The sequence below is a fragment of the Thalassophryne amazonica genome, chromosome 15 (genome assembly GCF_902500255.1).
Source record: "Thalassophryne amazonica chromosome 15, fThaAma1.1, whole genome shotgun sequence".
In the NCBI taxonomy this organism is placed as follows: Eukaryota; Metazoa; Chordata; class Actinopteri; order Batrachoidiformes; family Batrachoididae; genus Thalassophryne; species Thalassophryne amazonica.
Genome location: NC_047117.1, coordinates 149,687 through 177,565, shown reverse-complemented (window position 1 = coordinate 177,565; position 27,879 = coordinate 149,687). Strand labels below are relative to the sequence as shown.

The 27,879-nt window shown below is 42.1% G+C and overlaps 1 protein-coding gene across 2 annotated transcripts in view; it reads left to right on the top strand.

Annotated features, from left to right (window-relative positions):
• The window catches only part of LOC117526950 (calpain-1 catalytic subunit-like), a 53,950-nt gene extending 33,328 nt beyond the window's left edge, over window positions 1-20,622 (top strand). Inside the window, exons 16-21 of one of the 2 annotated variants that reach the window (XM_034189075.1) lie at window positions 4,881-4,945; window positions 12,796-12,864; window positions 15,533-15,611; window positions 15,702-15,815; window positions 17,511-17,569; window positions 20,415-20,578. In XM_034189075.1, coding sequence (XP_034044966.1) covers window positions 4,881-4,945; window positions 12,796-12,864; window positions 15,533-15,611; window positions 15,702-15,815; window positions 17,511-17,569; window positions 20,415-20,441 — 413 coding nt within the window. In that variant the 3' untranslated portion in view covers window positions 20,442-20,578. Of the gene's footprint in view, window positions 1-4,880; window positions 4,946-12,795; window positions 12,865-15,532; window positions 15,612-15,701; window positions 15,816-17,510; window positions 17,570-20,414 lie in introns of both variants that reach the window. The other variant, XM_034189074.1, reaches the window with a different exon arrangement.
• The last annotated feature ends 7,257 nt before the right edge of the window (window positions 20,623-27,879 follow it).

The window sequence follows — 27,879 nt, the reverse complement described above, 5'->3', positions numbered from 1 at the left end:
CTTGGGCAAGGTCTTTAATCCCGTCGTTGCTCCCAGTGTGAAGTGAGCGCCTTGTATGGCAGCACCCTGACATCGTGGTGAATGTGAGGCATTATTGTAAAGCGCTTTGAGCGTCTGATGCAGATGGAAAAGCGCTTTATAAATGCAGTCCATTTATCAAATCAATATTGAAATCTCCACAGATAAATATTTTTTTGTTACCTATTGTGGAAAATGTTTTTTCCACCTACTCTGTAAATAATTACAGACTTGAACCAGGTGACCTGTATAAGCAACTTACAATAGTATTTTTCTTTTTTGTATTGAGATCTCTATTGTTATGCATTCTAATGTGTCATATATTGTCACTGTCATATTTCCTATTACTTTGAATTTAATGTTATTATGGACATACGAGGTCTGTGAGAAAAGGATCCGACCTTATTATTTTTTTCAAAAACCATATGGATTTGAATCACGTGTGATTACATCAGACATGCTTGAACCCTCGTGGGCATGTGAGAGTTTTTTCACGCCTGTCGGTTACGTCATTCGCCTGTGGGCAGTCTTTGAGTGAGGAGTCGTCCACCCGCTCGTCGATTTTTTTCATTGATTAGTAATGGCTCAGAGACTGCTGCTTTGTTTGATCAAAATTTTTTCAAAACTGTAAGGCACAACTGAGTGGACACCATTCGATAAATTCAGCTGGTTTTCGGTAAAAATTTTAACGGCTGATGAGAGATTTTGGTCTGGTAGTGTCACTTTAAGGACGGCCCACGGCGCCTGACGGCGATCTGTGCTTCGAGGCGGCAGCGTCTCGCCATTTCAAGTTGAAAACTTCCACATTTCAGGCTCTGTTGACCCAGTAAGTCATCAGAGAACAGAGAAGTTTCAGAAGAATTCGGGATCAGGAGTTTATCCAGACATTCCATTGTTAAAGGATATTTTGTAATGAAAGAACGTGCGGGCAGAGTCGCATGTCGGGCCGGACCCGACCGCAGGGGGTCGCGACAGGAAAAACACCTCCGTTGGAAACCTTAACAGACAAGTTGGAACATGCCCAAGCTGTTAAATAATTTCTCAGTTACTCACTTGTTGAAAGCCATCAAAAGCCGCCTGAATTTTACAAATGGTTTTCAACACGGAGGTGTTTTTCATGTCGCGGCGCAAACGGATTTGCCACGTCGTCACGGATCCGACTCGGCGAATTTCTTCCGCACGTTCTTTCATTACAAAATCTCCTTTAACAGTGGAATGTCCGCATAAACTCCTGATGCCGGCTTCTTCTGAAACTTCTCTGTTCTCTGACGACATCCTGGGTGAACAGAGCTTTAAATTAGGATGTTTTCAGCTCGAAACAGCCAGACGGACGCCACCTCCGACCGCGCTGCGCCGATCGCTTTGTGGGCTGTGCTTAAAGCGAAAGAAACTCCACAATCTCTCATCAGCCGTTAAACTTTACGCCGAAAACCAGCTGAATTTCTCGAATAGTGTCCACATGGATATCCCTCACCGGTCCTGAAAAAATTTGATAAAGCAACGCGCGCCGTCTCCCTGCAGCGTCTCAGACAAAGAGATTCCGACGGGAGGGGGAGTCCACACCTCACTCAAAGCCTGCCCACAGGCGAATGACGTCACCGACAGGCATGACAAAACTCACGCATGCGCACGAGGGTTCAAGCTTGTCTGATGTAAAAACATATGAATCAAATCCATTTATTTTTTGAAAAAAATAAAAAGGACCGCTTTTTTTTATCACAGACCTCGTATATAGCAACTCCACCTCCCATTTTATTTCCTCTGTTTACATAGTTCAAGCTATAACCTAACTCGAAATCTATGCCTTTATCCTCATTAAACCATGTTTCTGAAATCGCAATAATGTGAAATGGCTTGGTAAATTGTTGTAAATATTTTTTGATGTGGATGAAGTTACTATACATGCTCCTACTATTGAAATGAATAATTGAGAGTTTCCCTTTGGAGTCAACAAAATAGTTATAATCATCTTCAGATAAATATTTGCAATCTATTGGGTTGGATAATAAAAACAGGTTGTTATCAGGATCTAGTTCATCTTCCAAATCTAATGCCCTATAATCAGTGTACTCAAATGATTTCAGTTCCAAGTGTCCATAGTCCAGAATCCTTTGTTGTATCCCTACATCATTTTCTTCCATGATAGAAGAATTATTGTTGGATGTCATTATATCGGTGCAGTACAGTTTTGTTTTATCCTCATTCGTATTTTTTTAGTTCTTCTATGTCTTTGATGACCAGTACCTTGGCTTCCTCAGATGTACCTTTAAGTTTAATGTATACTTTGCAGTTCATAACCCATGTGTTCTGTGTTTTGTTTTGTTTCCGTAAATATCTGGCTTTCTTAGCAATGTCCGCATTCCTTTTTATTAAGTGGTCCTTCAAGTAAACATTCGTGTACTTTAGCTTTTTCCCTTGTTTCGTTAGTGCAATTTTGTTTTTCCTGTTTACAAACCTCATGATCACAACTGGCGTGTTGTTGTCCCTAGCTGGCAGAGGGTGGCAAGCTTCGATGGTATCCACGTCCAGATTAATGTCTCTGGTTGCGAGAAAAGCTGCCACTTGTTGTTCCACGGAGCTCATCTCCAGCTCGCCGGCTCTGTCCTCACTGTCTGCAGTCACAGCATGCGCGTATGACTGGGGTTTTCACTTCAACCCGGTCACAGTAACATCATTTATTCTTGAATATTGCTCCAAGTCATCCACTCTTCGCTCCAGTGCTGCAGTCTTCCTGTCCCTCTCCTCGACTTGCGCCCGTAGTTTTGCGACTTCTTCCACAAGCTGCAAAATCTTGTCTTGTTTAGACTTAATCTCACAGACGTCATGTGAGAGAAAGTCGAGTGCCTTCCTAATGTCCTCATTTTCCTCCGTTAATGGGTTTTTTTCAGTGGCATGACGATGAGAAGACTGAGTTAGCGACTAACCAATAGCTAACCTTTAGCTTCTGCTCACCAAACAGCATAAAATGACACCCAAATTTACACACAGAGGTTTAATCAGTGTCCGATCATAACAGCAAATATCCACAATCCTTACTCGTAATCCTTAATCATCCAAAATATTTCCGTGAACAAATACTCACAACGCAATTCAAAACGACGCGCAACCATACACCGGAACCCAGAGTTCCGGTGTATGGTTATATGTATGTATATGTATATTTTGCCTGTCGAAATAAGCTAACTCCAGGTTAAAAATACTTATTGTTTTATAGTGAGTAGATTTTATACATTACTATGTTCGGATGAACAATTTATACATTTACTTGCCCATCAAAATAAGCGAACTTCGTCAAGTAATTTTTTCAGTGCACACATATGCAGTTACACGAGGAACCTCATCTCGACGATGCACCTCATCTTGACAGAACACTGGCTCTCGCTGCAAATTGAGCTTTAATGTTGGAATGTGATGTATCTGGATGACATTCAGATGATTGTGTTCCACACAGCTGGTGGCTCGGCTCAACGTTGACTGGCACACTCCTGACCGATCAGCCAGCTCCTGCTGGAATGCCCCTGATGTCAGGATGCCCAGTGTGGTCAGCACTTGCGTGGGCACAGACAACACCTGGCTCCTCACCGTATTGCACTCTAGGCGGCTGCAGTTCTGCGCGCAACTCCAGTAACAGCGGCCTTGATAATCGAAATTGGTTTATGAGCCAAATATCCTCATTTGCAAGTAAATCCTCAAGTTCCCTGAATACACGCTGTCAGATTGCACCGTTTGTAAGGTTCTCTAACAACACTAACGCAGTCACTGTTAGCGCCATTTTACGCATCACTGTGCTCATGTTTTATATCCACCCATGTAACTGCAAACACGTGGTTGTGTTAAATGTTCATCAGTGTGTCTCTGATGTTCCTCATCACTCTGATGACTTCATGTTTTCACACTATTAACGGTTCCCAGCTTCACCTCTACGTGGCTCCAGAGGAACAACAGCTGTAGAAACATGCGCCCGCCAGCCAGGAGTTTTGTGTGACGCACCGCACATTTCACTTTAGATACATCTGAATGTGGACGTGGAGACGGACGCCACGTTTTTGTGTGTACACAGCCTTTGAACATGAGGCTCCTGGACTTCACCCTGAGCTAGTGCAATAGTTCCAGAGTGACTCTGTGACCTCAGCTTCGCCATAATGTGTCAAAACAGAGCTTCATGTAATATGTGGTTTTATATTCATTTTTAAACAGACCTCTGCTGCTAAGTTGCTGATAACCCTGGAACTCATGCAAGACAGGTTTGTGTGAACGTGCCACACCAGATTCAGCAAACGTTCATAACTCCAGAGAAATAGATTCAATCATTGATTCATATATATCGCGCTTACTTGAACTTGAAGCGCCCCCTCTAGTCAATGCGTTCAATCCCCCAACCCAAATTAGTGATTATTTTGAAGAACTGTCCTCCTATAATACTTAGATCACAGACGTACTGTGAGGGATTGAACACATTTCATGTAAGAGCTATCTGAAACTTCCCTGTTCACCAAATTCCAGCTTTAGGCCATACTGGGTGTGAACTTTGATGACCCCTGGCAAGGTCACCGTAGGGAATTTGGCCAATATTTTTGGTGTATGTTCGTTTGGTGGAGGTTGCACCCAGTTACCAAAGTTTGAGCAAAATCTGAGTTGGTCACTATCACAGCCTGCCTGACTCTTATAAAAATTGTCTCTTAAACTATTGACTAAGTAACAGCAGACTGACTCCTCCCACAGGTTGGAACCACACCTACCTCCATCCTCAGTTGCTCGTACGACAGCTTCTTGTGTGATGTTTGTATGAAAACATTCTAATATTATGTGAAATTTGACATGATCTCGTTTCTTCTTCTGTGGTATTTTTTTCTTTGTTGCAGACAGAGACCTGCAGACAGATGGATTCAGCACGGAGTCCTGCAGAGCCATGATCAGCCTCCTGGACGTATCCTCAATCAAAGATCAATCACAGATCACTTAGAGCAACGAAAGAAAAATCAGCAAATCAAAGATCAATCAGAGCAACAACAAACAACGAGGAAATCTAACATCAATCGGGGCAACAACAAACAAACAATCAACAAATCAAAAATCAATTCGAGCAACAACAAACAACAACAAACAAATCAAAGATCAATCAGAGCAACAACAAACAATAATCGGAGCAACAACAGCAAATCAAAGATCAATCGGGGCAACAACAAACAAACAATCAACAAATCAAAAATCAATTCGCGCAACAACAAACAACAACAAACAAATCAAAGATCAATCAGAGCAACAACAAACAATAATCGGAGCAACAACAGCAAATCAAAGATCAATCGGAGCAACAACAAACAATGAGCAAATCAAACATCAATCGGAGCAACAACAAACGAGCAAATCAAAGATCAATCAGAGCAACAACAATGAACAAATCAAAGATCAATCAGAGCAACAACAATGAACAAATCAAAGATCAATCAGCAACAACAATGAACAAATCAAAGATCAATCAGAGCAACAACAATGAGCAAATCAGACATCAATCGGAGCACCAACAAACAACAATGAGCAAATCAAAGATCAATCGGAGCACCAACAAACAACAATGAGCAAATCAAAGATCAATCAAAGATCAATCAGAGCAACAACAAACAATGAGCAAATCAAAGATCAATCAAAGATCAATCAGAGCAACAACAAACAATGAGCAAATCAAATATCAGTCAAAGATCAATCAGGGCAACAAACAACAATGAACAAATCAAAGATCAATCAGAGCAACAACAATGAGCAAATCAAACATCAATCAGAACAACAACAATGAGCAAATCAAACATCGATCGGAGCACCAACAAACAACAATGAGCAAATCAAAGATCAATCAGGGCAACAAGCAACAATGAACAAATCAAGGATCAATCAGAGCAACAACAATGAGCAAATCAAACATCGATCGGAGCACCAAGAAACAACAATGAGCAAATCAAAGATCAGTCAAAGATCAATCAGGGCAACAAACAACAATGAACAAATCAAAGATCAGTCAAAGATCAATCAGGGCAACAAACAACAATGAGCAAATCCAACATCGATCGGAGCACCAACAAACAACAATGAGCAAATCAAAGATCAATCAGAGCAACAACAAACAATGAGCAAATCACAGATCAGTCAAAGATCAATCAGAGCAACAACAAACAATGAGCAAATCACAGATCAATCAGAGCAACAAACAACAATGAGCAAATCACAGATCAATCAGAGCAACAAACAACAATGAGCAATCAAGATCAATCAGGCAACAACATGAACAAATCAAAGATCAGTCAAAGATCAATCAGGGCAACAAACAACAAGCATATCAAAGATCAATCAGGGCAACAAACAACAATGAACAAATCAAAGATCAATCAGGGCAACAAACAACAATGAACAAATCAAAGATCAATCAAGGCAACAACAATGAGCAAATCAAACATCGATCGGAGCACCAACAAACAACAATGAGCAAATCAAAGATCAGTCAAAGATCAATCAGGGCAACAAGCAACAATGAACAAATCAAAGATCAATCAGAGCAACAACAATGAGCAAATCAAACATCGATCGGAGCACCAAGAAACAACAATGAGCAAATCAAAGATCAGTCAAAGATCAATCAGGGCAACAAACAACAATGAACAAATCAAAGATCAGTCAAAGATCAATCAGGGCAACAAACAACAATGAGCAAATCCAACATCGATCGGAGCACCAACAAACAACAATGAGCAAATCAAAGATCAGTCAAAGATCAATCAGAGCAACAACAAACTCAGAGCAAATCACAGATCAGTCAAAGATCAATCAGAGGAACAACAAACAATGAGCAAATCAAAGATCAATCAGGGCAACAAACAACAATGAACAAATCAAAGATCAATCAGGGCAACAAACAACAATGAACAAATCAAAGATCAGTCAAAGATCAATCAGGGCAACAAATAACAATGAACAAATCAAAGATCAGTCAAAGATCAATCAGGGCAACAAACAACAATGAACAAATCAAAGATCAATCAGGGCAACAAACAACAATGAGCAAATCAAAGATCAATCAGAGCAACAAACAACAATGAGCAAATCAAAGATCAATCAGAGCAACAAACAGCAATGAGCAAATCAAAGATCAATCAGGGCAACAAACAACAATGAGCAAATCAAAGATCAGTCAAAGATCAATCAGGGCAACAAACAACAATGAACAAATCAAAGATCAATCAGGGCAACAAACAACAATGAACAAATCAAAGATCAATCAGAGCATCAAACAACAATGAGCAAATCAAAGATCAATCAGGGCAACAAACAACAATGAACAAATCAAAGATCAATCAGGGCAACAACAATGAGCAAATCAAAGATCAATCAGAGCAACAACAATGAGCAAATCAAACATCAGTCGGAGCAACAACAAACAACGAGCAAATCAAACATCGATCGGAGCAACAACAATGAGCAAATCAAACATCAGTCGGAGCAACAACAATGAGCAAATCAAACATCGATCGGAGCACCAACAAACAACGAGCAAATCAAACATCGATCGGAGCAACAAACAATGAGCAAATCAAACATCAATCAGAGCACCAACAAACAATGAGCAAATCAAACATCGATCGGAGCACCAACAAACAATGAGCAAATCAAACATCGATCGGAGCAACAACAAACAACAATGAGCAAATCAAACATCAGTCGGAGCAACAACAAACAACAATGAGCAAATCAAACATCAGTCGGAGCAACAACAATGAGCAAATCAAACATCAATCAGAGCAACAACAATGAGCAAATCAAACATCAATCAGAGCAACAACAATGAGCAAATCAAACATCGATCGGAGCACCAAGAAACAACAATGAGCAAATCAAAGATCAGTCAAAGATCAGTCAGGGCAACAAACAACAATGAACAAATCAAAGATCAGTCAAAGATCAATCAGGGCAACAACAAACAATGAGCAAATCAAAGATCAATCAGGGCAACAAACAACAATGAACAAATCAAAGATCAATCAGGGCAACAAACAACAATGAACAAATCAAAGATCAATCAGGGCAACAAACAACAATGAGCAAATCAAAGATCAGTCAAAGATCAATCAGGGCAACAAACAACAATGAGCAAATCAAAGATCAATCAGGGCAACAAACAACAATGAACAAATCAAAGATCAATCAGGGCAACAACAATGAGCAAATCAAACATCAATCAGAACAACAACAATGAGCAAATCAAACATCAATAGGATCACCAACAAACAACAATGAGCAAATCAAACATCAATCGGAGCAACAACAATGAGCAAATCAAACATCAATCGGAGCAACAACAATGAGCAAATCAAACATCAATCGGAGCAACAACAATGAGCAAATCAAACATCGATCGGAGCACCAACAAACAACAATGAGCAAATCAAAGATCAGTCAAAGATCATTCAGGGCAACAAACAACAATGAACAAATCAAAGATCAATCAGAGCAACAACAATGAGCAAATCAAACATCAATAGGATCACCAACAAACAACAATGAGCAAATCAAACATCAATCGGAGCAACAACAATGAGCAAATCAAACATCGATCGGAGCACCAACAATGAGCAAATCAAACATCAATCAGAGCAACAATGAGCAAATCAAACATCAATCAGAGCAACAATGAGCAAATCAAACATCAATCAGAGCAACAACAAACAACAATGAGCAAATCAAACATCAGTCGGAGCAACAACAATGAGCAAATCAAACATCGATCGGAGCACCAACAAACAACAATGAGCAAATCAAACATCAATCAGAGCACCAACAAACAACAATGAGCAAATCAAACATCAGTCAAAGATCAATCAGGGCAACAAACAACAATGAGCAAATCAAACATCAATCGGAGCACCAACAAGCAACATTGAGCAAATCAAAGATCAGTCAAAGATCAATCAGGGCAACAAACAACAATGAGCAAATCAAACATCAATCAAAGATCAATCAGGGCAACAACAAACAATGAGCAAATCAAAGATCAATCAAAGATCAATCAGAGCAACAACAAACAATGAGCAAGTCAAAGATCAATCAGGGCAACAAACAACAATGAGCAAATCAAACATCGATCGGAGCACCAACAAACAACAATGAACAAATCAAAGATCAGTCAAAGATCAATCAGGGCAACAAACAACAATGAGCAAATCAAACATCGATCGGAGCACCAACAAACAACAAATCAAAGATCAGCCAAAGATTAACAAAGATGAACAACAAATTGGAAAGGCAAACTGGGGTGGTGTTCCCCATCTTTCAAAAAAGGGTCTGGAGAGTTTGTTCCAGTTCTCTCAGCATAACTGGAAACGTCTAGGTCAGGGTACGAGAGGGGAGACTTGGACTGTTAGTTGAACCTCAGATCCAGGGAGGCAATGTAGGTTCCGTCCTGGCCGTGGAACAGTGGACCAGTTCTTTACCCTTGCAAGGATATTTCAAGAGGCTTGTGGTTATGACCAACTGGTCTACATGTGTTTTGTGGACTTGGAAAAGGCATACAGCCGGGTCCCTGGAGGAGTCCGGGGGGCACTGTTGGAGTATGGGGAATTTCAACCACTGCAGTGTGTGATCTGGTCTCTATATGACCAAAGTAGGAGCTGTGTCCACATTCTCAGCATCACGTCGGACCTGTTTCCGGTGGGAGTTGGACTCCGCCAGCGCCGCCCCGTCTCCTATCCTGTTTGTGATGTTCATGGACAGGATTTCAAGGCGCATTCAGGGACTGGATGGTGTCCAGTTTGCTGACCTCAGAGTTTCATCTCTGCTTTTTGCAGATGATGTGGTTCTGTTGGCTTCTTCAGGTGGTGACCTCTGATGTCACTAAGCAGGTTTCAGTTTGCATGTAAAGCGACTCTCCTCAGGGGAGAGTTACTGCCCCAAGTGGAGGAATGTATAAATGGTAAATGGCCTGCATTTATATAGCGCTTTTCCATCTGCATCAGACACTCAATGCGCTTTACAATAATGCCTCACATTCACCCCGATGTGAGGCTGCTGCCATACAAGGTGCTCACTACACACCAGGAGCAACTAGGGGATTAAAGACCTTGGCTTCACTTTAAACACGGCGACACTGAGTGGGCTTATTTATGACCCCTTTGACTTTATGTTGGAAGACTTCCATATACGAGGTCTGTGAGAAAAGTATCCGACCTTTATATTTTTTTCAAAAACCGTATGGATTTGAATCACGTGTGATTGCGTCAGCCAAGCTTGAACCTTTGTGCGCATGCGTGAGTTTTTTCACGCCTGTCGGTTGCGTCATTCGCCTGTGAGCAGGCTTTGTGTGAGCACTGGTCCACCCCTCCCGTCGTTTTTTTTTATTGCGAATAAATGTCTGAACGATTTGGAGCTTTGCTGCATCAATTTTTTTCCAGAAACTGTGAGAGACCTCCAGGTGGAGACCGTTCAGAAAATTAATATGGCTTTCAGGGATGATTATATGGGAATTACACAGATTAAGGAGTGATCCAGACGGTTTAAAGACCGCCCACAACTGCTGAGAGCGTGCCGCGCTCCGAGCGCTGATCGACAGGCTCAAACCTCGCTGAAACAACCAGATCATTTCCAACGTGAAGGCTTTGTTGATCCGGGATGTCGTCTGACTTACACAAAAATGGCAGGAGACGTGGACATCAGCACTTTTTCGGCACATTCCACTGTTACAGGAGTTTTTTTCATGGAAAGAAAAGCAGAGGGATGCGCCACCGTGCCGCTCATGGCGCGGCACAAAACCACCTCTGTGTTGATCTCACAGGACGGCTTTGAGATGGCTTTCAGATGGCTGTCGGTGGGTTTTCAGTCGTGTGACTAACCGAGAAATTGTGGATGAGCCTGGACATGCCAGAACATGTCCTGTGAGGCTTCATCACGGCGTTGCTTTGCGCCATGCGGCTCCACCGCGATGCGCGGAATTTCGCTCCTCTTTCTATGACAAAAACTCCTGTAACAGTGGAATGTGCCGAAAAAGTGCTGATGTCCATGCCTTCTGCCTTTCTGTGAAAGTCAGACGAGGTCCCGGATCAACAAAGCCTTCACGTTGGAAATGATCTGGTTGTTTCAGCGGGGTGTCAGCCTGTTGATCGGCGCTCGGAGCACGGCGCGCTCTCAGCAGCTGTGGGCGGTCTTTAAACCATCTGGATCACTCCTTAATCTGTGTAATCACCATAAAATTGTCCCTGAAAGCCATATTAATTTTCCGAACGGTGTCCACCTGGAGGTCTCTCACAGTTTCTGGAAAAAAATTGAAGCAGCAAAGCTCCAAATCGTTCAGACATTTATTCGCAATAAAAAAAACGACAGCAGGGGTGGACCACTGCTCACACAAAGCCTGCTCACAGGCGAATGACGCAACCGACAGGCGTGAGAAAACTCACGCATGTGCATGAAGGTTCAAGCTTGGCTGATGTAATCGCATGTGATTTAAATCCATATGGTTTTTTAAAAAAATAAAAAGGTCGGATACTTTTCTCACAGACCTCGTATATGATTGTTTAGGGCTCTTCATATTTATTTGTTCATCATCCTTTTCTTCCTCACTCTGGACATCAAGAATCAGTCTCGATGTTCGTGCAGCTGTAAATCTTGCTGTTCTCAGTCTGTTGGCTTCCCTGTAAAACAGTAAAATATAATGATTAGACTTGGCAAATTACAAAACCATCTGAAGCTATAATGTCTATAATGGGGGTTCATAAGTGACCCCACACAGGTTAGGATTTTACTTTCCACACGGATCGGCCGATACTTGCAAAATTTTATGAACAAATGCAGGACAAACAGATTGACAAATTCATGTTAGGAAACTTTTTTCCTTTTAAAGTTAGAAAAATGGTGCACAAAAACATACCCGGGGTCATAAATGACCCCACTCGGTCGCTTGAGGGTTTTATTGGTCTCAGTGTCCCGTTTTCTTCCTGCTGTCTGTGACCGAACACTATCATCGTCTCCGTTTTTTGTGGGTGCGTTACAGCGCCACATACAGGTCTGGCATGCACAGTGTTTTCAGTGTCCCACAGCTGACGCGGAACGTTATTCATTCGAGAACAATATTTTTTTGTTCTAACCAGTTCAGGAATGTCAATTTTGAGGTGAAACCCAAAACCAGAAACATTAAAATACTGTTTCTGTTCGAAACCAAAAATTCTAGTTCAAAGCCCCGATTAAATGCTACAAAAACTCAAGTCTGCCCAGTGAACCGGATTCAAGAAAACCAGAGACAGTCACCATGAGGAGTTCAATGTAGCTGGGAAATCAGGGCACCGGTGGAAGGAAGCTTTTTTAATGACTTGGATTTATAGAGCATGTTTGAAGACACCCAAAGCGCTTCACAAGTTGTATTATTCATTCACTCACACATTCTCACATTGGTGGTGGTAAACTGCTAGTGTAGCCATGGCTGACCCGGGGCAAACTGACGGAAGTGTGGCTGCCATTCTGGGTCTACAGCCCCTCTGACCACCACCTCATTTATACACAGACAAGGTGGGCTAAGTGTCTTGCCCAAGGACACAACAGTTAATTGATGATGTCAGATCTTTAGATGAGATAAACAACCGTCGCATCTCCAAAGTCATCCTGTTGATCCTTTAAATAGTAAAATGGCTTCAAAAACCAGCAGCTCTTTGAAATGACTGTTTCTAACAATAACACGCTGTAAATGTCTCAAACCGTAAAGAATCGCAGCGTGCGTTCATGACACTGTTGAACTTGACTCAACATTAGAAGGATGGCAGTTCTCGTCTCGGTCTGCTGGAGTTCCAGCTTCTCTGGAACAAGATCAGGAAGTGGCTGGTGAGTTCACATCCAGGTCAGAGGTGAAAGGTCACTGTGTAAGTTAGTGTGACATGAAAACACAGACAGACACACAGACACATTCTTGTTCATTCTCCAAACATGGAGAATGAAGCCCATAGAACACCACAACATCTCTATGTGCAAAGAGCTCTAGTTTCATCTCATCTGATCAAAGGACACACTTCCAGTCTGCAAAATCTTTGTCCAGGTTGTCTTTGAAGGTGTCTCGTCTGCAGAAGTGGAGTTTTTCTTTGTCTGCATTCACCGTCCGTTTCTGTCCAGGAGCCTCGTGTACAAAGACGTGGATTTCCTACTAAAACATGGCGTACACTAAAACCCAGAAACTGGCGTAAGCACAAAAATATCCAGTGTATCAAAGTGTGCATACACATGTTTGTACATCCCATTGAAGGTGGAATTGAGCGCACATGCAGACGTACCAAACTCCTCCCTGGCCATGTCCCTATTGGAAATGCATTTAAATAGGCCCTGGGAGCCGGGATTCCCCTCCCTGCCCGGAATGATGACAGTAAGAAAAGGAATTTAACAGAGTGTGAGCTACAGATTAAGTGGAATAAATGAAGTAAACGCAGTGGAGATACACAGGGATATTTTATTTGGTACCCTGTCAACCAGAATAAACATGAAGCGGTAGCAGCACACACAGACTGAAGATAAAGAGAATGAGGTGTGGCTGACAGTGTGCCTTCACAAATATACACACGCGTTTATTGAGAAATACTGAACACAGTGAGACAATGGGGCCCTGTTAAGAATCTGCAGCTCCAGTTTCACCATCAAGAAACAAAAAACATAAATAATAATAACAAAAAATATATTTGAATGTGTATATGCCTAAGTGTGCTGCGCTGGATGGAATGAAAATGTGCCCTATTAAAAAAGATAAGATAATAACATGATGGAGAAATTTCCGATGTTTCAGCAGCATAGGGACAGTCACAGAACAACAATGCAAATATGCAAAAATAAGGTAAAACAAATAGAATTACCAAAATACAGGTCAAGTTCTGTGCGGAATAACAGTATATACAGTAGAATAGATTACAGTATTTACAAGGTGATTCATGCCACTATGAACCTGAGAGCTGTCTGGAGCCTTTGTGCTCCTGGTAGGGTCTCCCATGGCAAATTGGTCTCGGATGAGGGACCAGACTAAGAATGGTTCACAAGACACCATGGAAAAACTAGGCAGAGGAAATGTGACATGGCCCGGAGGAAGTCCGAGGCCTCTGTCTGGAGCCAGGCCTGGGTGGACGGCCGTTGGTGAGCACCTGGTGGCTGGGCTTGCCATGGGGCCCAGTCAGGCACAGCCTGAAAAGGCAATGTGGACCTTCCATCTCCACCCTGTGGGCTCACCACCTGCAGGGAGAACCACTGGTGTTGGGTGCGCTGTCCCATGGTTGCAGTGAAAGTCGAGGGCATCGGTGGACCAGATCTGGGCGGCAGGGGCTAGCTTTGGGGTGTGGAAAGGGGAAAGGGGCAGAGCTGTCAACTGATCACTATCTGGTGGTGAGTTGGATCAGAGGACTTTGGACAGACCTGGTAAGCCCAAACGGATAGTGCGTGTGATGGGAATATCTGGAGGAGCCCACTGTCCGACAGATCTTCAACTCACACCTCCGATGGAGCTTTTCTAGGATCCCTGTGGAGGTTGGGAGCATTGAACCAGAATGGGCAATGTTCAAAGCTTCCATTGCTGAAGCTTTAGTGGGGAGCTGTAGCCTTAAGGTCTTAGGTGCCACAAGGGGTGGCAACCCTCAAACACTGTTGTGGACACTGGTGGTCAGAGAAGCCATCCAACTGAAGGAGTCCTTTCGGGATATGTTATCTCTGAGAACTCCGGAGGCAGTTGTAAGGTACTGACAGGCCTGAAGGGCAGTAGCCTCTGCTGTGGGGGAGGCAAAGCAACAGGTGTTGGAGGAGGTCCATCACAGGTTACTTCTCTAACCAAGGCTGGTACCCATCAGGTGGGTGGACTGGAATGATCCAGTTCTAGTGTCTGATCTAAGGACACAGGTTGCATGACTGGGAATCAAACACAGGTCTGTGTAGTGATAGACCTGTCACTGATCCTGCTGATCTACCTGATCCACACTGTTTATAGTGCTAAGGTTTTAGGACTATTTTCAACTGTTTGTCGGATTTGAAGGCATCCCTGGTTCTTAAGACCAGGTACGTAAGTAGCTCTACTCTTCTTTTTTTTTAGATATACTGTAGTAAACACTAGCAGAGTTCTACCTTAGAATTGGAATGTATTATAGAAGATATACCTTACTGAATTTTCATGGAATTGCTTTGCACCAGTAGTCTTTCTGTGTGGAGTTTGCGTGTTCTCCCCATGTTCGTGTGGGCTCCCTCCAGGTCCTCCCACATCCAGATACATGCAGGTCCTGTAAGCAGGTGACTCCAAACTGACCGTAGGTGTGAACGAGCTGGTCTGTCTGTCTCTGTGTGTCCCTGTGATGGACTGGCATCTTGTCTGGGGTTAGCCCTGCCCCTCCATCCTGCTGGTGACTCTTAACTGAAATAAGCGGGTTTAGAAAGAGTGTTTTTTTTATGTTGGAGTAAAATCCATTTGTTTAATGGATTTTCCAGATGAACCTCATTAGTGCCGTGGTTTGATCCTGTCTGTTTGGCTCTGCAGGGAATCTTCCGCCTCTTCGATCTGGATAAATCGGGCTGCATGAGTTCCTACGAGATGCGCCTGGCATTGGAAAATGGCGGTAAAACTTCTCGGCTCTGATGTTTGTGTGTTAAAGTGCTTTCAGCGTTTTGTTGAATTGTTTAATTGAAGCAGTTTTCTTTGTCTTCAGGATTCCGACTGAATAACCGTTTGTACCAGGTGCTGGTCGCGCGGTACGCTGACCACGATGTCATCGACTTTGACAGCTTCACGTGCTGCCTGCTCAAACTGGAGGCCATGTTCAGTACGTGCACACGCACGTCTCCCGCATCAGTACAAACACATGCTACCTGCTCTGTTCTACTTCCTGTTAGCAAACAAACAGCCATAGCTGGCGGCGTGCGGGGAGCACAGAGTGCGTTTCTCTGAAAAACAAGTAATTATGTCACAAAGACACAGACAAAACCACTGAACTAGCTAAGACTGTGTTTGGAGCCAGATGCTAAAAACTAACCACAGGGAAAACAAAGGCTAACAGTTTGTCTGAATAATTATTTTTTTTAATTCATTGTCATTTTATTTGGAGTTAGCAGTTAGCTCATTTAGCCTGTCTCGGAATATTAGCATCAGCTCAGTATTGGTCAAATCATTAAAAACTAAAACAGCAAACGTATAGGAACTGAAGTCCCAAAATATTTGAAATGTTAGCAGTCTGTTACGTTACTACACAGTGTATAAGCTAACAGGAAACAGGAAGACTCTCAGACCAGGAAGTGAAGATCCGTCAGTACCACTGGCTGTGTCCCAGTCCAGTGGCTGCACGCTTTGAAGGCTGCATGCTCTGAAGGCTTGAATTGTCGCCTGTTTACCTTTATAAATGGGGTGACTAGGCTGTCCCCCGAAAACCAAGGACACATCAGGTGGATCCTTCACGGTCCAAATGATCTCAGAGCCTGTGATGTTTTTTCAAAGACAAAACTGTTGTTTTAAAACAAAAGTCAAAAGGACACTTTTGTAAACAAGTAATTATTAAAAGTATGACTAAGTTCTGAAAAATGACTCTACTATGGGTTACACCCACTACGGTAGCTCAGCGTGTAGACCTGTCAAGGTTGCCAGGCAACAGGATGTAGGGGCAGGACAAAGTAATGATGCAACAGCAAAACACTCTGTGGGCGGGATCGTCTCATTGCAAAAGAGTTTGTTCTGGACTCCACTGTGTTTGCGTGAAGACTCAAGATGTTAGTCAGACACGGACCCTGAGTCGGGACACAGCCCTCAGAAGGATGCGGCCCCTGAATGGGGACACAGCCCTCAGAAGGATGCGGCCCCTGAATGGGGACACAGCCCTCAGAAGGATGCGGCCCCTGAATGGGGACACAGCGCTCAGAAGGATGCGGCCCCTGAATGGGGACACAGCGCTCAGAAGGATGCGGCCCCTGAATGGGGACACAGCGCTCAGAAGGATGCGGCCCCTGAATGGGGACACAGCGCTCAGAAGGATGCGGCCCCTGAATGGGGACACAGCCCTCAGAAGGATGCGGCCCCTGAATGGGGACACAGCCCTCAGAAGGATGCGGCCCCTGAATGGGGACACAGCCCTCAGAAGGATGCGGCCCCTGAATGGGGACACAGCCCTCAGAAGGATGCGGCCCCTGAATGGGGACACAGCCCTCAGAAGGATGCGGCCCCTGAATGGGGACACAGCGCTCAGAAGGATGCGGCCCCTGAATGGGGACACAGCGCTCAGAAGGATGCGGCCCCTGAATGGGGACACAGCCCTCAGAAGGATGCGGCCCCTGAATGGGGACACAGCGCTCAGAAGGATGCGGCCCCTGAATGGGGACACAGCCCTCAGAAGGATGCGGCCCCTGAATGGGGACACAGCCATTGTCTCCACGCCGCAAACCAAGCTGTCAGTCACAGGCAAACAGACCTCCTCCTCCTCTGTTCATTATTTTTGGATGAGTGAATAATGTTCATTATCTTGTCCTGCCAGAGGCCTTCTGTGAGCTGGACCGCGACGGGACAGGAACTGTCGAGATGAACATTGCAGAGGTACAGTTGATGTTTAGCAGCTAGCTAAATCACGAGAGACAAATATAGATATCATCTAGCTGTTAATGTCCCAAAATAGATGTGAATGGGTACTTGTTATTATGCTACTTATGCTAAAGCTCCTCATCAATTTAGCAGGAAGCACACAATTAACTCAGCACCTCAGTCAGTCAGTCCCAAATCCAGTGAGTCATTAATTCATTCAGTTACTCAGTTAATAATTTGTGAGTGAGTGAGTCAGTGAATCAGTGAGTCTGTGAGCGAGTCAGTGAGTGAGTCGGTGAGTCAGTGAGTGAGTCGGTGAGTCAGTGAGTGAGTCGGTGAGTCAGTGAGTGAGTCGGTGAGTCAGTGAGTGAGTCTGCTTCTGCATACTTTCCTCTTTACCTGCTGGACTCACACGTGTGTTCAGCCAGTCACCAGTACTGTCCATATTGGTGTATTTGGGGACACGTCCAAAGCCCTGTCACACATAAACAAATGCATTTATTTAAAAGGGACAGTACATATTAATGAACACATGAATATGTAAATATGTCAGATATTAGCCGTACGCTAATTTCCATCTGTAGTCTCTGACAGGCTGATGTAAAAATTAACAACCAATTAACAATAAAAGCACACGAACATCACAGAAACGTACAATACAACAAACTACAGTACACAGGGGACACTAACTACTACAGCAACAAGACAAGACAAGAGACAGGAGACGAGCACAAAAAAGAACCGAGCAGAACTAGAAAGGACAAGCGGTTCTCTGACACAAACTCAAAGGACGGCACAAGACCTAAAAAAAAATACAAAATCCCTACAATTACAATACAATTTGAATAAGTTAATTTACAAATCTAATTTCATGCATTTGTACATTTTTAAAACAATAACTTATAAAGTGCTGTAGTACATTGCACATTTCCCTAAAGTTTTTCTTAGTTTCTACCATTGAATTCATGATGTTCACATTTTTTTACTTGACCTGAGCTCCTCCTTTAGGTGACTTTTGAAAGTTTTAAAGTTTGGAGCTTCCCTCACTGTAGTTAGCAGACCGTTTCATTGGACACCGCCTTTGTAAGACAGAACATTTTGTGTAAAAGCTGTTTTTCTCACAGTCCCCTCTACTCACGGCCCTGGTGACCCTTGGACCAGTCGTTCTATATTTAATATAATTTGTAAGAGGTGGAGGAGCCGACCCGTGTAAGGTTCCATATATTAGACAAGCATTTTTGGGTGATTCTTTAACTACAGGCACTATTGGCCTTGTAAATGTAATTTCCACCACACCATTGCCTTACAATATAAAGCGCCTTGGGGCAACTGTTTGCTGTGATTTGGCGCTATATACATGTGCTCTGATGTCACTGTTTATCTCCATAGAAACTACCCAAACAATCTTTCATACAAACTGTTTAAAGGGACATTACAGTGTTGTGGTGGAAATTACGGCAATAGTGTGGGACAACTACATTTTGTTTAAAAAAAAAATCACAACAGTTGTATGACATTGAATACCCCAATTATGTTTTGATTATTTTACTGATATTTTATTCAGAGATATTTTAAAACATTAGAAAAAATGTTTCTTTACCATTCATTTTTATCATTGAAGATCAAAAGTCTGGGTGTGGGACAAGCACAAAACGGCAATATTTGCATATAATGATGCTGAAAAAAGGTGAAAAAGTCATCATAGACTACTAGAACAAATTTCTTAACACACTTTCATTGTAAAGATAACTATAAAAGTGTGAAATTTCCCCTTTTTTCTGTTTTTCATACAATATGATCAAAGGACATAATAAGTGCCCGTAGTCTAAGAATCACCCTTTTATAAGATTTTCAAAGCTAAATCGGTTATACTTTGTTAGGATTTTACAGTGGTGATTTGAAGACGGTCTTTTATCTAAAGTTTTCAGAGCTCTTTTGTAAAGCCTCTCGATTGGTTTTAGAATCGTCACAACGGTCAGAGACCAGCTGGTTTTATTCAGTAACCTACATGAGAAAAGATCAAACAGTGCAAAGAACATCACAGCAGCCTGATGTGTCATCGAGCTCCTTATTTGGCTGAAGTTAGACACATTATAGTATTTGATTATTTTAGTTATCATTTTAACATGATTTCTGAAGAAAACACTCCCAAATATTTAAACTCTTTGACTAACTGCAGTGGATCATCTCCAAATTGCACATTGAAGCGCTCAGTGTTGGAAGCCTTTTTTTAAAAATACATACAGGCAGTTTTCTGTGTGTTTAACTGAAGACACGATATGTTAGGTCAGTTTTGAATATAAGTTAGGGCTGACGAAAGAATTTGAGCTGCTGTCTCAGGTGATTTCACACTTGTGTAGATTACCACATCATCAGCGTATAGTTGTATGTCCACACCCTCACAAACATTCGGCAGGTCATTAATAAATAATGAAAATAGGATGGGCCCCAAGATGGATCCTTGGGGGACTCCTAGTGCACAATCTAAGTAAGTACATTTAATTCCATTGACCATGTTGGGTTGTTTTCTGTTTGATAAATAGGATGCTATCCATTTTATGGCATGCTTGAAAAATTAAAGGATTGCAACTTTGACAGTAGAATGTTATGATTCACTAGATCAAAGTGTTTTGAAGTTGAATGTGGGCGTGGTCTGAGCACAGTAGAGAGAGATGAGAAATATTTCAGAAAAATGCTTTAAGGTTCTTTCACTGACATCACAGCCCAGAGTCTGGACCCTGGAAGGTCACAAACCCAAAGGCTCTGATTGGTCGGTGCTGTGCTGAATCAGACTGTCACTAAAAACCTGCTGAGAAACAAAGGGGCGGAGCTTCATCTGTCATGTCTTCTTTGTTCACAGTGGCTGTGTTTGACCATGTGTGGTTAACGGAAAGTCCACGTGTCTACAACAGGAAGACGTCTATCGAACAATCCTCAAACACTCCCACACCGTGCTAACACGCTAACCTCTTAGCACTAAAGCATGTTTATTCAGACTTGAATTATTGAATGTTTATTCGTATCTTATATTTAATTGTACCTCTGTAATAGCCCTTTAAAGATATTTTCCCTCATTGTTTGTTTGTGTGTTTGTGATGTCAGGACAGCATCAAAGCATAAAGTTGTTGTTGTCGTCAGTCATTTTCAGATGACTTTTTTAGGCTGAGTTATGAGGTGAACATTGAACCATGAAGGTCGCACCAGGATGAGGCGTTCAGTTCCACTTGTTCAAACCAGCACTGTTAAGTATCCATATAAAAAACTGAAACTGAAACTCATTAGCGGTCAAGTCCAGTCTGCATGTCCACCACACCAGGAAACCAAACAACTGGTCCATCCAGGTGAAACGTGGGCGTGTCCTTGTCCAGCATGTAGGTAGCAACAGGATGTCAGCTCAGAATCCTCACTCAGGTGTGTTAAACATTTGGAACTCACTAGGTGCCAGAACTAAAGTCCAGCCCACTCCAGAACTGTCCGGTTCCAAATGTAACATGCAAGCTTTTTGTCCACTGCTGGATTGTGTCTGTTTGGAGCAAGATCTCGCAAACATCTCAACCAACGACCATCATGTGGTGTGACATCATCGCCATACAAGATACGGTTCAGCGCCACATGCTGCTTTGGGTCCAGTCTGTGCGCTCACTTAATATGTCACTGCCTCTCTACAGGGGTACCCCAAGGCTCGGTGCTGGGGCCCTTTCCCTCTTCCAAATACAGTGAGAACCAAAACCCAGAATCTAGAATCAAGAAATAAAATATTAACAGTGAAAGAGCTCAGAAAATGGTTTCATAAACCTATTTTGAATGTCTGACTGTTTTTGTGATCTTCTGGTAGCTGTTTATTTTGTGACATCATAAAGGTTCAGTAACAGGCAGCAGTAGTGTCCAAGTGCTTAGTGCGCTTGTTTCAGTCTGGAAGGTTCCTCGTTCAAAACCCATCCCAGCCCCTTATCCATGTAATGTGGAGTTGCATCAGTAAGGGCATCCGGTGTAAAACCTGTGCCAAATCAATATGTAGATCCACCTTGGGTCTGCTGTGGCACAATAATATCCAGATGTATCAAAGTGTGCGTACACATGGTTCCAAGCACATTCTGTTTGTACATCCCACTGAACGTGAAATTGATCACATGCATAAGTACCAAACTCCTCCCCTTCCATGCCCCGATTTAAATATGCAAATGTATTTAAATAGGCCCTGGGAGCTGGGATTCCCCTCCCTGTCTGGAATGATCATTGTAAGAAAAGGAATTTAACAAAATATGAGCTACAGATGAAGTAGAATAAATGACGTAAATGAAGTACAACCCCAATTCCAATGAAGTTGGGACGTTGTGTAAAATGTAAATAAAAACAGAATACAATGATTTTCAAATCCTCTTCAACCTATATTCAATTGAATACACCACAAAGACAAGATATTTAATGTTCAAACTGATAAACTTTATTGTTTTTGTGCAAATATTTGCTCATTTTGAAATGGATGCCTGCAACAGGTTTCAAAAAAGCTGGGACTATGGCAACAAAAGACTGGGAAAGTTAATGAATGCTCAAAGAACACCTGTTTGGAACATTCCACAGGTGAACAGATTAATTGGAAACAGGTGAGTGTAATGATTGGGTATAAAAGGAGCAACCCCAAAAGGTTCAGCCGTTCACCAGCAAAGATGGGGTGAGGATCACCACTTGGTGAACAACTACATGAAAAAATAGTCTAACAATTTAGGAACAATGTTTCTCAATTTCAGTTGCAAGGAATTTAAGGATTCCATCATCTACAGTCAATAATATAATCAGAAGATTCAGAGAATCTGGAGAATTTTCTACACATAAGCAGCAAGGCTGAAAACCAACATTGAATGCCCATGACCTTTGATCCCTCAGACTCCACTGCATTAAAAACCGACATCACTGTGTAAAGGATCTTACCTCGTGGGCTCAGGAACACTTCAGAAAACCATTGTCAGTTAACACAGTTCGTCACTACATCTACAAGTGCAAGTTAAAACTCTACCATGCAAAGTGAAAGCCAAACATCAACAACATCCAGAAACGCCGCCGCCTTCTCTGGGCCCGAGCTCATTTGAAATGGACAGACACAAAGTGGAAAAGTGTGCTGTGGTCTGATGAGTCCACATTTCAAATTGTTTTTGGAAATCATGGACGTTGTGTCCTCTGGACAAAAGAGGAAAAAGACCATCCAGATTGTTACCAGTGCAAAGTTCAAAAGCTAGCATCTGTGATGGTATGGGGGTGTGTTAGTGCCCATAATATTATTATTATTTACAGGTTTTATCAAGTTTTAGAGATTTGCTTTCAGTTTGAGTTTGAGGAAGATCATTTTAGAAATTTTTATTCTTTATATTTCTTGTATTTAAAATGGCATAAACAAAGTGTTCCAATACTTTTGGAGGGCTCAGTATCCTAACCTTATGATGAGTGCAAAATGAGTGTGTTATTATTACTGTTTTGTTTAATTTTCACTGTTGCTGCACTTTGTGTCAAATCATAGTCATATCGTATATCATATTGATATGAAAATATTGAGATATGATCATTTGACCATATTGTACAGCCCTACTGTCAACTAGCTGAAAACTTTGAATATTAATTTACATCTACATAAAAAAAATGCTTAAAGTGGCAGGGGGTTAAGAGGGCTGTAATTAAGGGGTCAGCTGAAAAGAAAAAAAAAAATGCTTAAAAAGGTGGGGGTTATGGGAGCAGAGCCCCTCCAGAAGCTGAAAGGCAAAATAAGGAAAATGCTTAAAAAGGTGGGTGTCAGGGAGGGCGGAGCCCCCCAGAAGCTGAAAGGTTTTAGTCATGCTAATGCTCTCCTGAGGGTGGAGATGAACTGCAGACTGAGGTCCACTGGCGCCCTCTCTGCAGTGCTGGTATAGCCTTTTGTGTAACGGCTGCTTAGTCTCACCTATGTAGTGTTCGTTACAGTTTTCCTGACATCTGATAGAATACACTACATTGCTCTGTTTGTAACTAGGGATCCTGTCCTTAGGGTGAACTAATTTGTTAACCGGTTTAAAGTAAACTGGGATTTTGTGCTGTCTGAAGATCCTCTGTAGTTTTTCCCTTACTCCTGCTAAATAAGGGAGAGACACTCCTCTTCTTCTTGTCTCAGTCTCCTGTCTATCTGGTCTCTTTGTTTTCTGGGACAGAAGTCAGATAGGTTATAGATACAGATAGTTCACCCTAAGGACAGGATCCCTAGTTACAAACAGAGCAATGTAGTGTATTCTATCAGATGTCAGGAAAACTGTAACGAACACTACATAGGTGAGACTAAGCAACCTTTACACAAAAGGCTATACCAGCACCACAGAGAGGGCGCCAGTGGACCTCAGTCTGCAGTTCATCTCCACCTTAAAGACACTAACCACACGTTTGAGGACAAGGAAGTTAAAATCTTAGCCAGAGAGAAGAAATGGTTTGAGAGAGGGGTCAAGGAGGCATTCTATGTGAAACGTTTGAAACCCAGCCTTAACCGGGGAGGGGGTCTGAGACACGCTTTATCCCCTGTTTACAATGGGGCACTCAGGTCAAAGCAGTTTTGGTCTTTTGTTCATGGTAATGAGTCATTCACGTCATCAGGAGAGTCATCAAGGGAGCCATCAGGAGAGGGACAGCTGTCCTGTCATTAGGAGGGTGTTAAGTAGAGCACAATAGGTGCTAATTAGAGCTATTGTTTAGTCACTAGCCTTAGCAGTCTGCCTCTCGGTAGGAGGGGTCTGGTTAGGTTTAAAACACCAGCTTTTGTGACTTCTTGATCATTCTTCTCTACAAGAGTCAAGACAGAAGTCAGACCACCAGAGCAAGAATTTTAGCTGAGGAAGCTTCTGTGATTTGAAGTGAAACGTCCTCGCGTCAAGCAACCCAGTCCAGTCGAAGATTCAAGCTTCTCTACTATGGGCTATTAGTAAAAAAAAAAAAAAAAAAAGTAGAAAAGGGGGTGTTCACAATAATAGTAGTGTGGCATTCAGTCAGTGAGTTCATCAATTTTGTGGAACAAACAGGTGTGAATCAGGTGTCCCCTATTTAAGGATGAAGCCAGCACCTGTTGAACATGCTTTTCTCTTTGAAAGCCTGAGGAAAATGGGACGTTCAAGATATTGTTCAGAAGAACAGCGTAGTTTGATTAAAAAGTTGATTGGAGAGGGGAAAATTGTCATGCAGCCATCTGTGATGGATTATTTTTTTGGTGTTTATTCAGGTCTGTTCCCCTTTTTAGTCTGTTAAGTTATTTCTTTGTTTTATTTGTTAACAGTCCTTCAGGTTTCATTTGATTTTTGCAGTTCCTGTCTCTGATGTATTCAGGTTATGACTTGGGGGTCAAGTGTTATATTTCTTTTCACATGGAAGTCTGTTCTTTGCTGCACTCTGGTGTTCTCCTTTTGTCAGTACATGGTCTTGTTGTGTAATCAGTACAGGTGTGCCTCATTAGATCAGCTGGCTATTTAAGGTCACATTTTGAGTTAGTCCGGGCTGGTCCATTGTTTGTTGCTGATGCTTCTCATGTTATGGTGGGTTATTTGTATTTTAGTTATAACTTTTCTCACTCTTGCTGTTTTTTTTGTAACCTCACCCCTATTTATAAAGCCTATTTTTTGTGGAATCCTTTCACTCTCCTGTTGAGTTTTGATATTACACCCTTAATGGGATAAAGACTTTATTTTGCTGATCTTTTCGCTCACCGGCCATGTGTTAGATACCACACCCCTTTTTGGATGTAGACCTATTTTTGTTGCAGCCTAACCCACTCCTATTTTTGTATATCGGGCTCATTGACTGTTTATTAAAACTTGGCAACTTTTTTGAAGTCACCTCCTCTGTTTAGGCTGTCTTGCATTTGGGTTCTATTTTGTTAAATACCTGGCTCTGAATCTTGACAAAAACTTATACGCAGGTGCAAAAAATTATAGGCTGTTCATCTCCAATGATCTCCAATGCTTTAAAATGGACAAAAAAACAAAAAAAAAGATGCGTGGAAGAAAACGGAAAACAACCATCAAAATGGATAGAAGAATAACCAGAATGGCAAAGGCTCACCCACTGATCAGCTCCAGGATGATCAAAGACAGTCTGGAGTTACCTGTAAGTGCTGTGACAGTTAGAAGACGCCTGTGTGAAGCTAATTTATTTGCAAGAATCTCCCACAAAGTCCCTCTGTTAAATAAAAGACATGTGCAGAAGAGGTTACAATTTACCAAAGAACACATCAACTGGCCTAAAGAGAAATGGAGGAATATTTTGTGGACTGATGAGAGTAAAATTGTTCTTTTTGGGTCCAAGGGCCGCAGACAGTTTGTGAGACGACCCCCAAACTCTGAATTCAAGCCACAGTTCACAGTGAAGACAGTGAAGCATGGTGGTGCAAGCATCATGATATGGGCATGTTTCTCCTACTATGGTGTTGGGCCTATATATCACATACCAGGTATCATGGATCAGTTTGGATATGTCAAAATACTTGAAGAGGTCATGTTGCCTTATGCTGAAGAGGACATGCCCTTGAAATGGGTGTTTCAACAAGACAATGACCCCAAGCACACTAGTAAACCAGCAAAATCTTGGTTCCAAACCAACAAAATTAATGCCTCGCAGATGTGAAGAAATCATGAAAAACTGTGGTTATACAACTAAATACTAGTTTAGTGATTCACAGGATTGCTAAAAAGCAGTCTGAACATAATAGTTTTGAGTTTGTAGCATCAACAGCAGATGCTACTATTATTGTGAACACCCCCTTTTCTACTTTTTTTACTAATAGCCCAATTTCATAGCCTTAAGAGTGTGCATATCATGAATGCTTGGTCTTGTTGGATTTGTGAGAATCTACTGAATCTACTGGTACCTTGTTTCCCATGTAACAATAAGAAATATACTCAAAACCTGGATTAATCTTTTTAGTCACATAGCACTACTATTATTCTGAACACTACTGTAGTAAAAAACATTTAAATGTGTACGTGCCCAAATGTGCCTGCACAGGTTTTCATTTGGAACAATTACATGAATAAACTATTTACTCATGAAGCAGCAAGCGGAATCGTGATGACGTCATGTGCTGGGTGGGGCCCACACTGGTAATGTGCGGCGACATGACGAGGCTTTAAAAAAACAAAAACAGGTCACGTGACTCCTGGAGCCATCTTGGTTCCAAAACAGTGTTGACTGTTAATGTGTCTGTATGTAAATCAGCTATTTTATTCATTTATTCTCTGAAAATGTCGGGTTGTTGTTCGTTTGGAGGCACAAATAGACACAACAAGGGCTTCAAGATGTACAGATTCACTTCAGATCTGAACAGAAGAAACATTTGGTAAAATAAAAGCGTGTGGGATGGAAGCGACTTCATCATCAAAGCTTTGAGAGGTCAATTTATTGTTCAGTCCCATGTCCAGTAAAACTCACCTAAACCGTCATCAGTGCCTTTAATGTCATAGGTATTAAAGGCACTGCGCTGCGGTGGTTTGAATCATATTTGTCTAATAGATTACAGTTTGTTCATGTAAATGGGGAATCTTCTTCACAGACTAAAGTTAATTATGGAGTTCCACAAGGTTCTATGCTAGGACCAATTTTATTCACTTTATACATGTTTCCCTTAGGCAGTATTATTAGACAGTATTGCTTAAATTTTCATTGTTACGCAGATGATACCCAGCTTTATCTATCCATGAAGCCAGAGGACACACACCAATTAGCTAAACTGCAGGATTGTCTTACAGACATAAAGACATGGATGACCTCTAATTTCCTGCTTTTAAACTCAGATAAAACTGAAGTTATTGTACTTGGCCCCACAAATCTTAGAAACATGGTGTCTAACCAGATCCTTACTCTGGATGGCATTACCCTGACCTCTAGTAATACTGTGAGAAATCTTGGAGTCATTTTTGATCAGGATATGTAATTCAATGTGCATATTAAACAAATATGTAGGACTGCTTTTTGCACTGATGCACTGTTGCACTGATGCACTGTTTCTTTCTCCTTTTGCTCTGTATGCACCACTCTGCATTTAATCATTAGTGATCGATCTCTGCTCCCCTCCACAGCATGTCTTTTTCCTGGTTCTCTCCCTCAGCCCCAACCAGTCCCAGCAGAAGACTGCCCCTCCCTGAGCCTGGTTCTGCTGGAGGTTTCTTCCTGTTAAAAGGGAGTTTTTCCTTCCCACTGTAGCCAAGTGCTTGCTCACAGGGGGTCGTTTTGACCGTTGGGGTTTTACATAATTATTGTATGGCCTTGCCTTACAATATAAAGCGCCTTGGGGCAACTGTTTGTTGTGATTTGGCGCTATATAAAAAAAT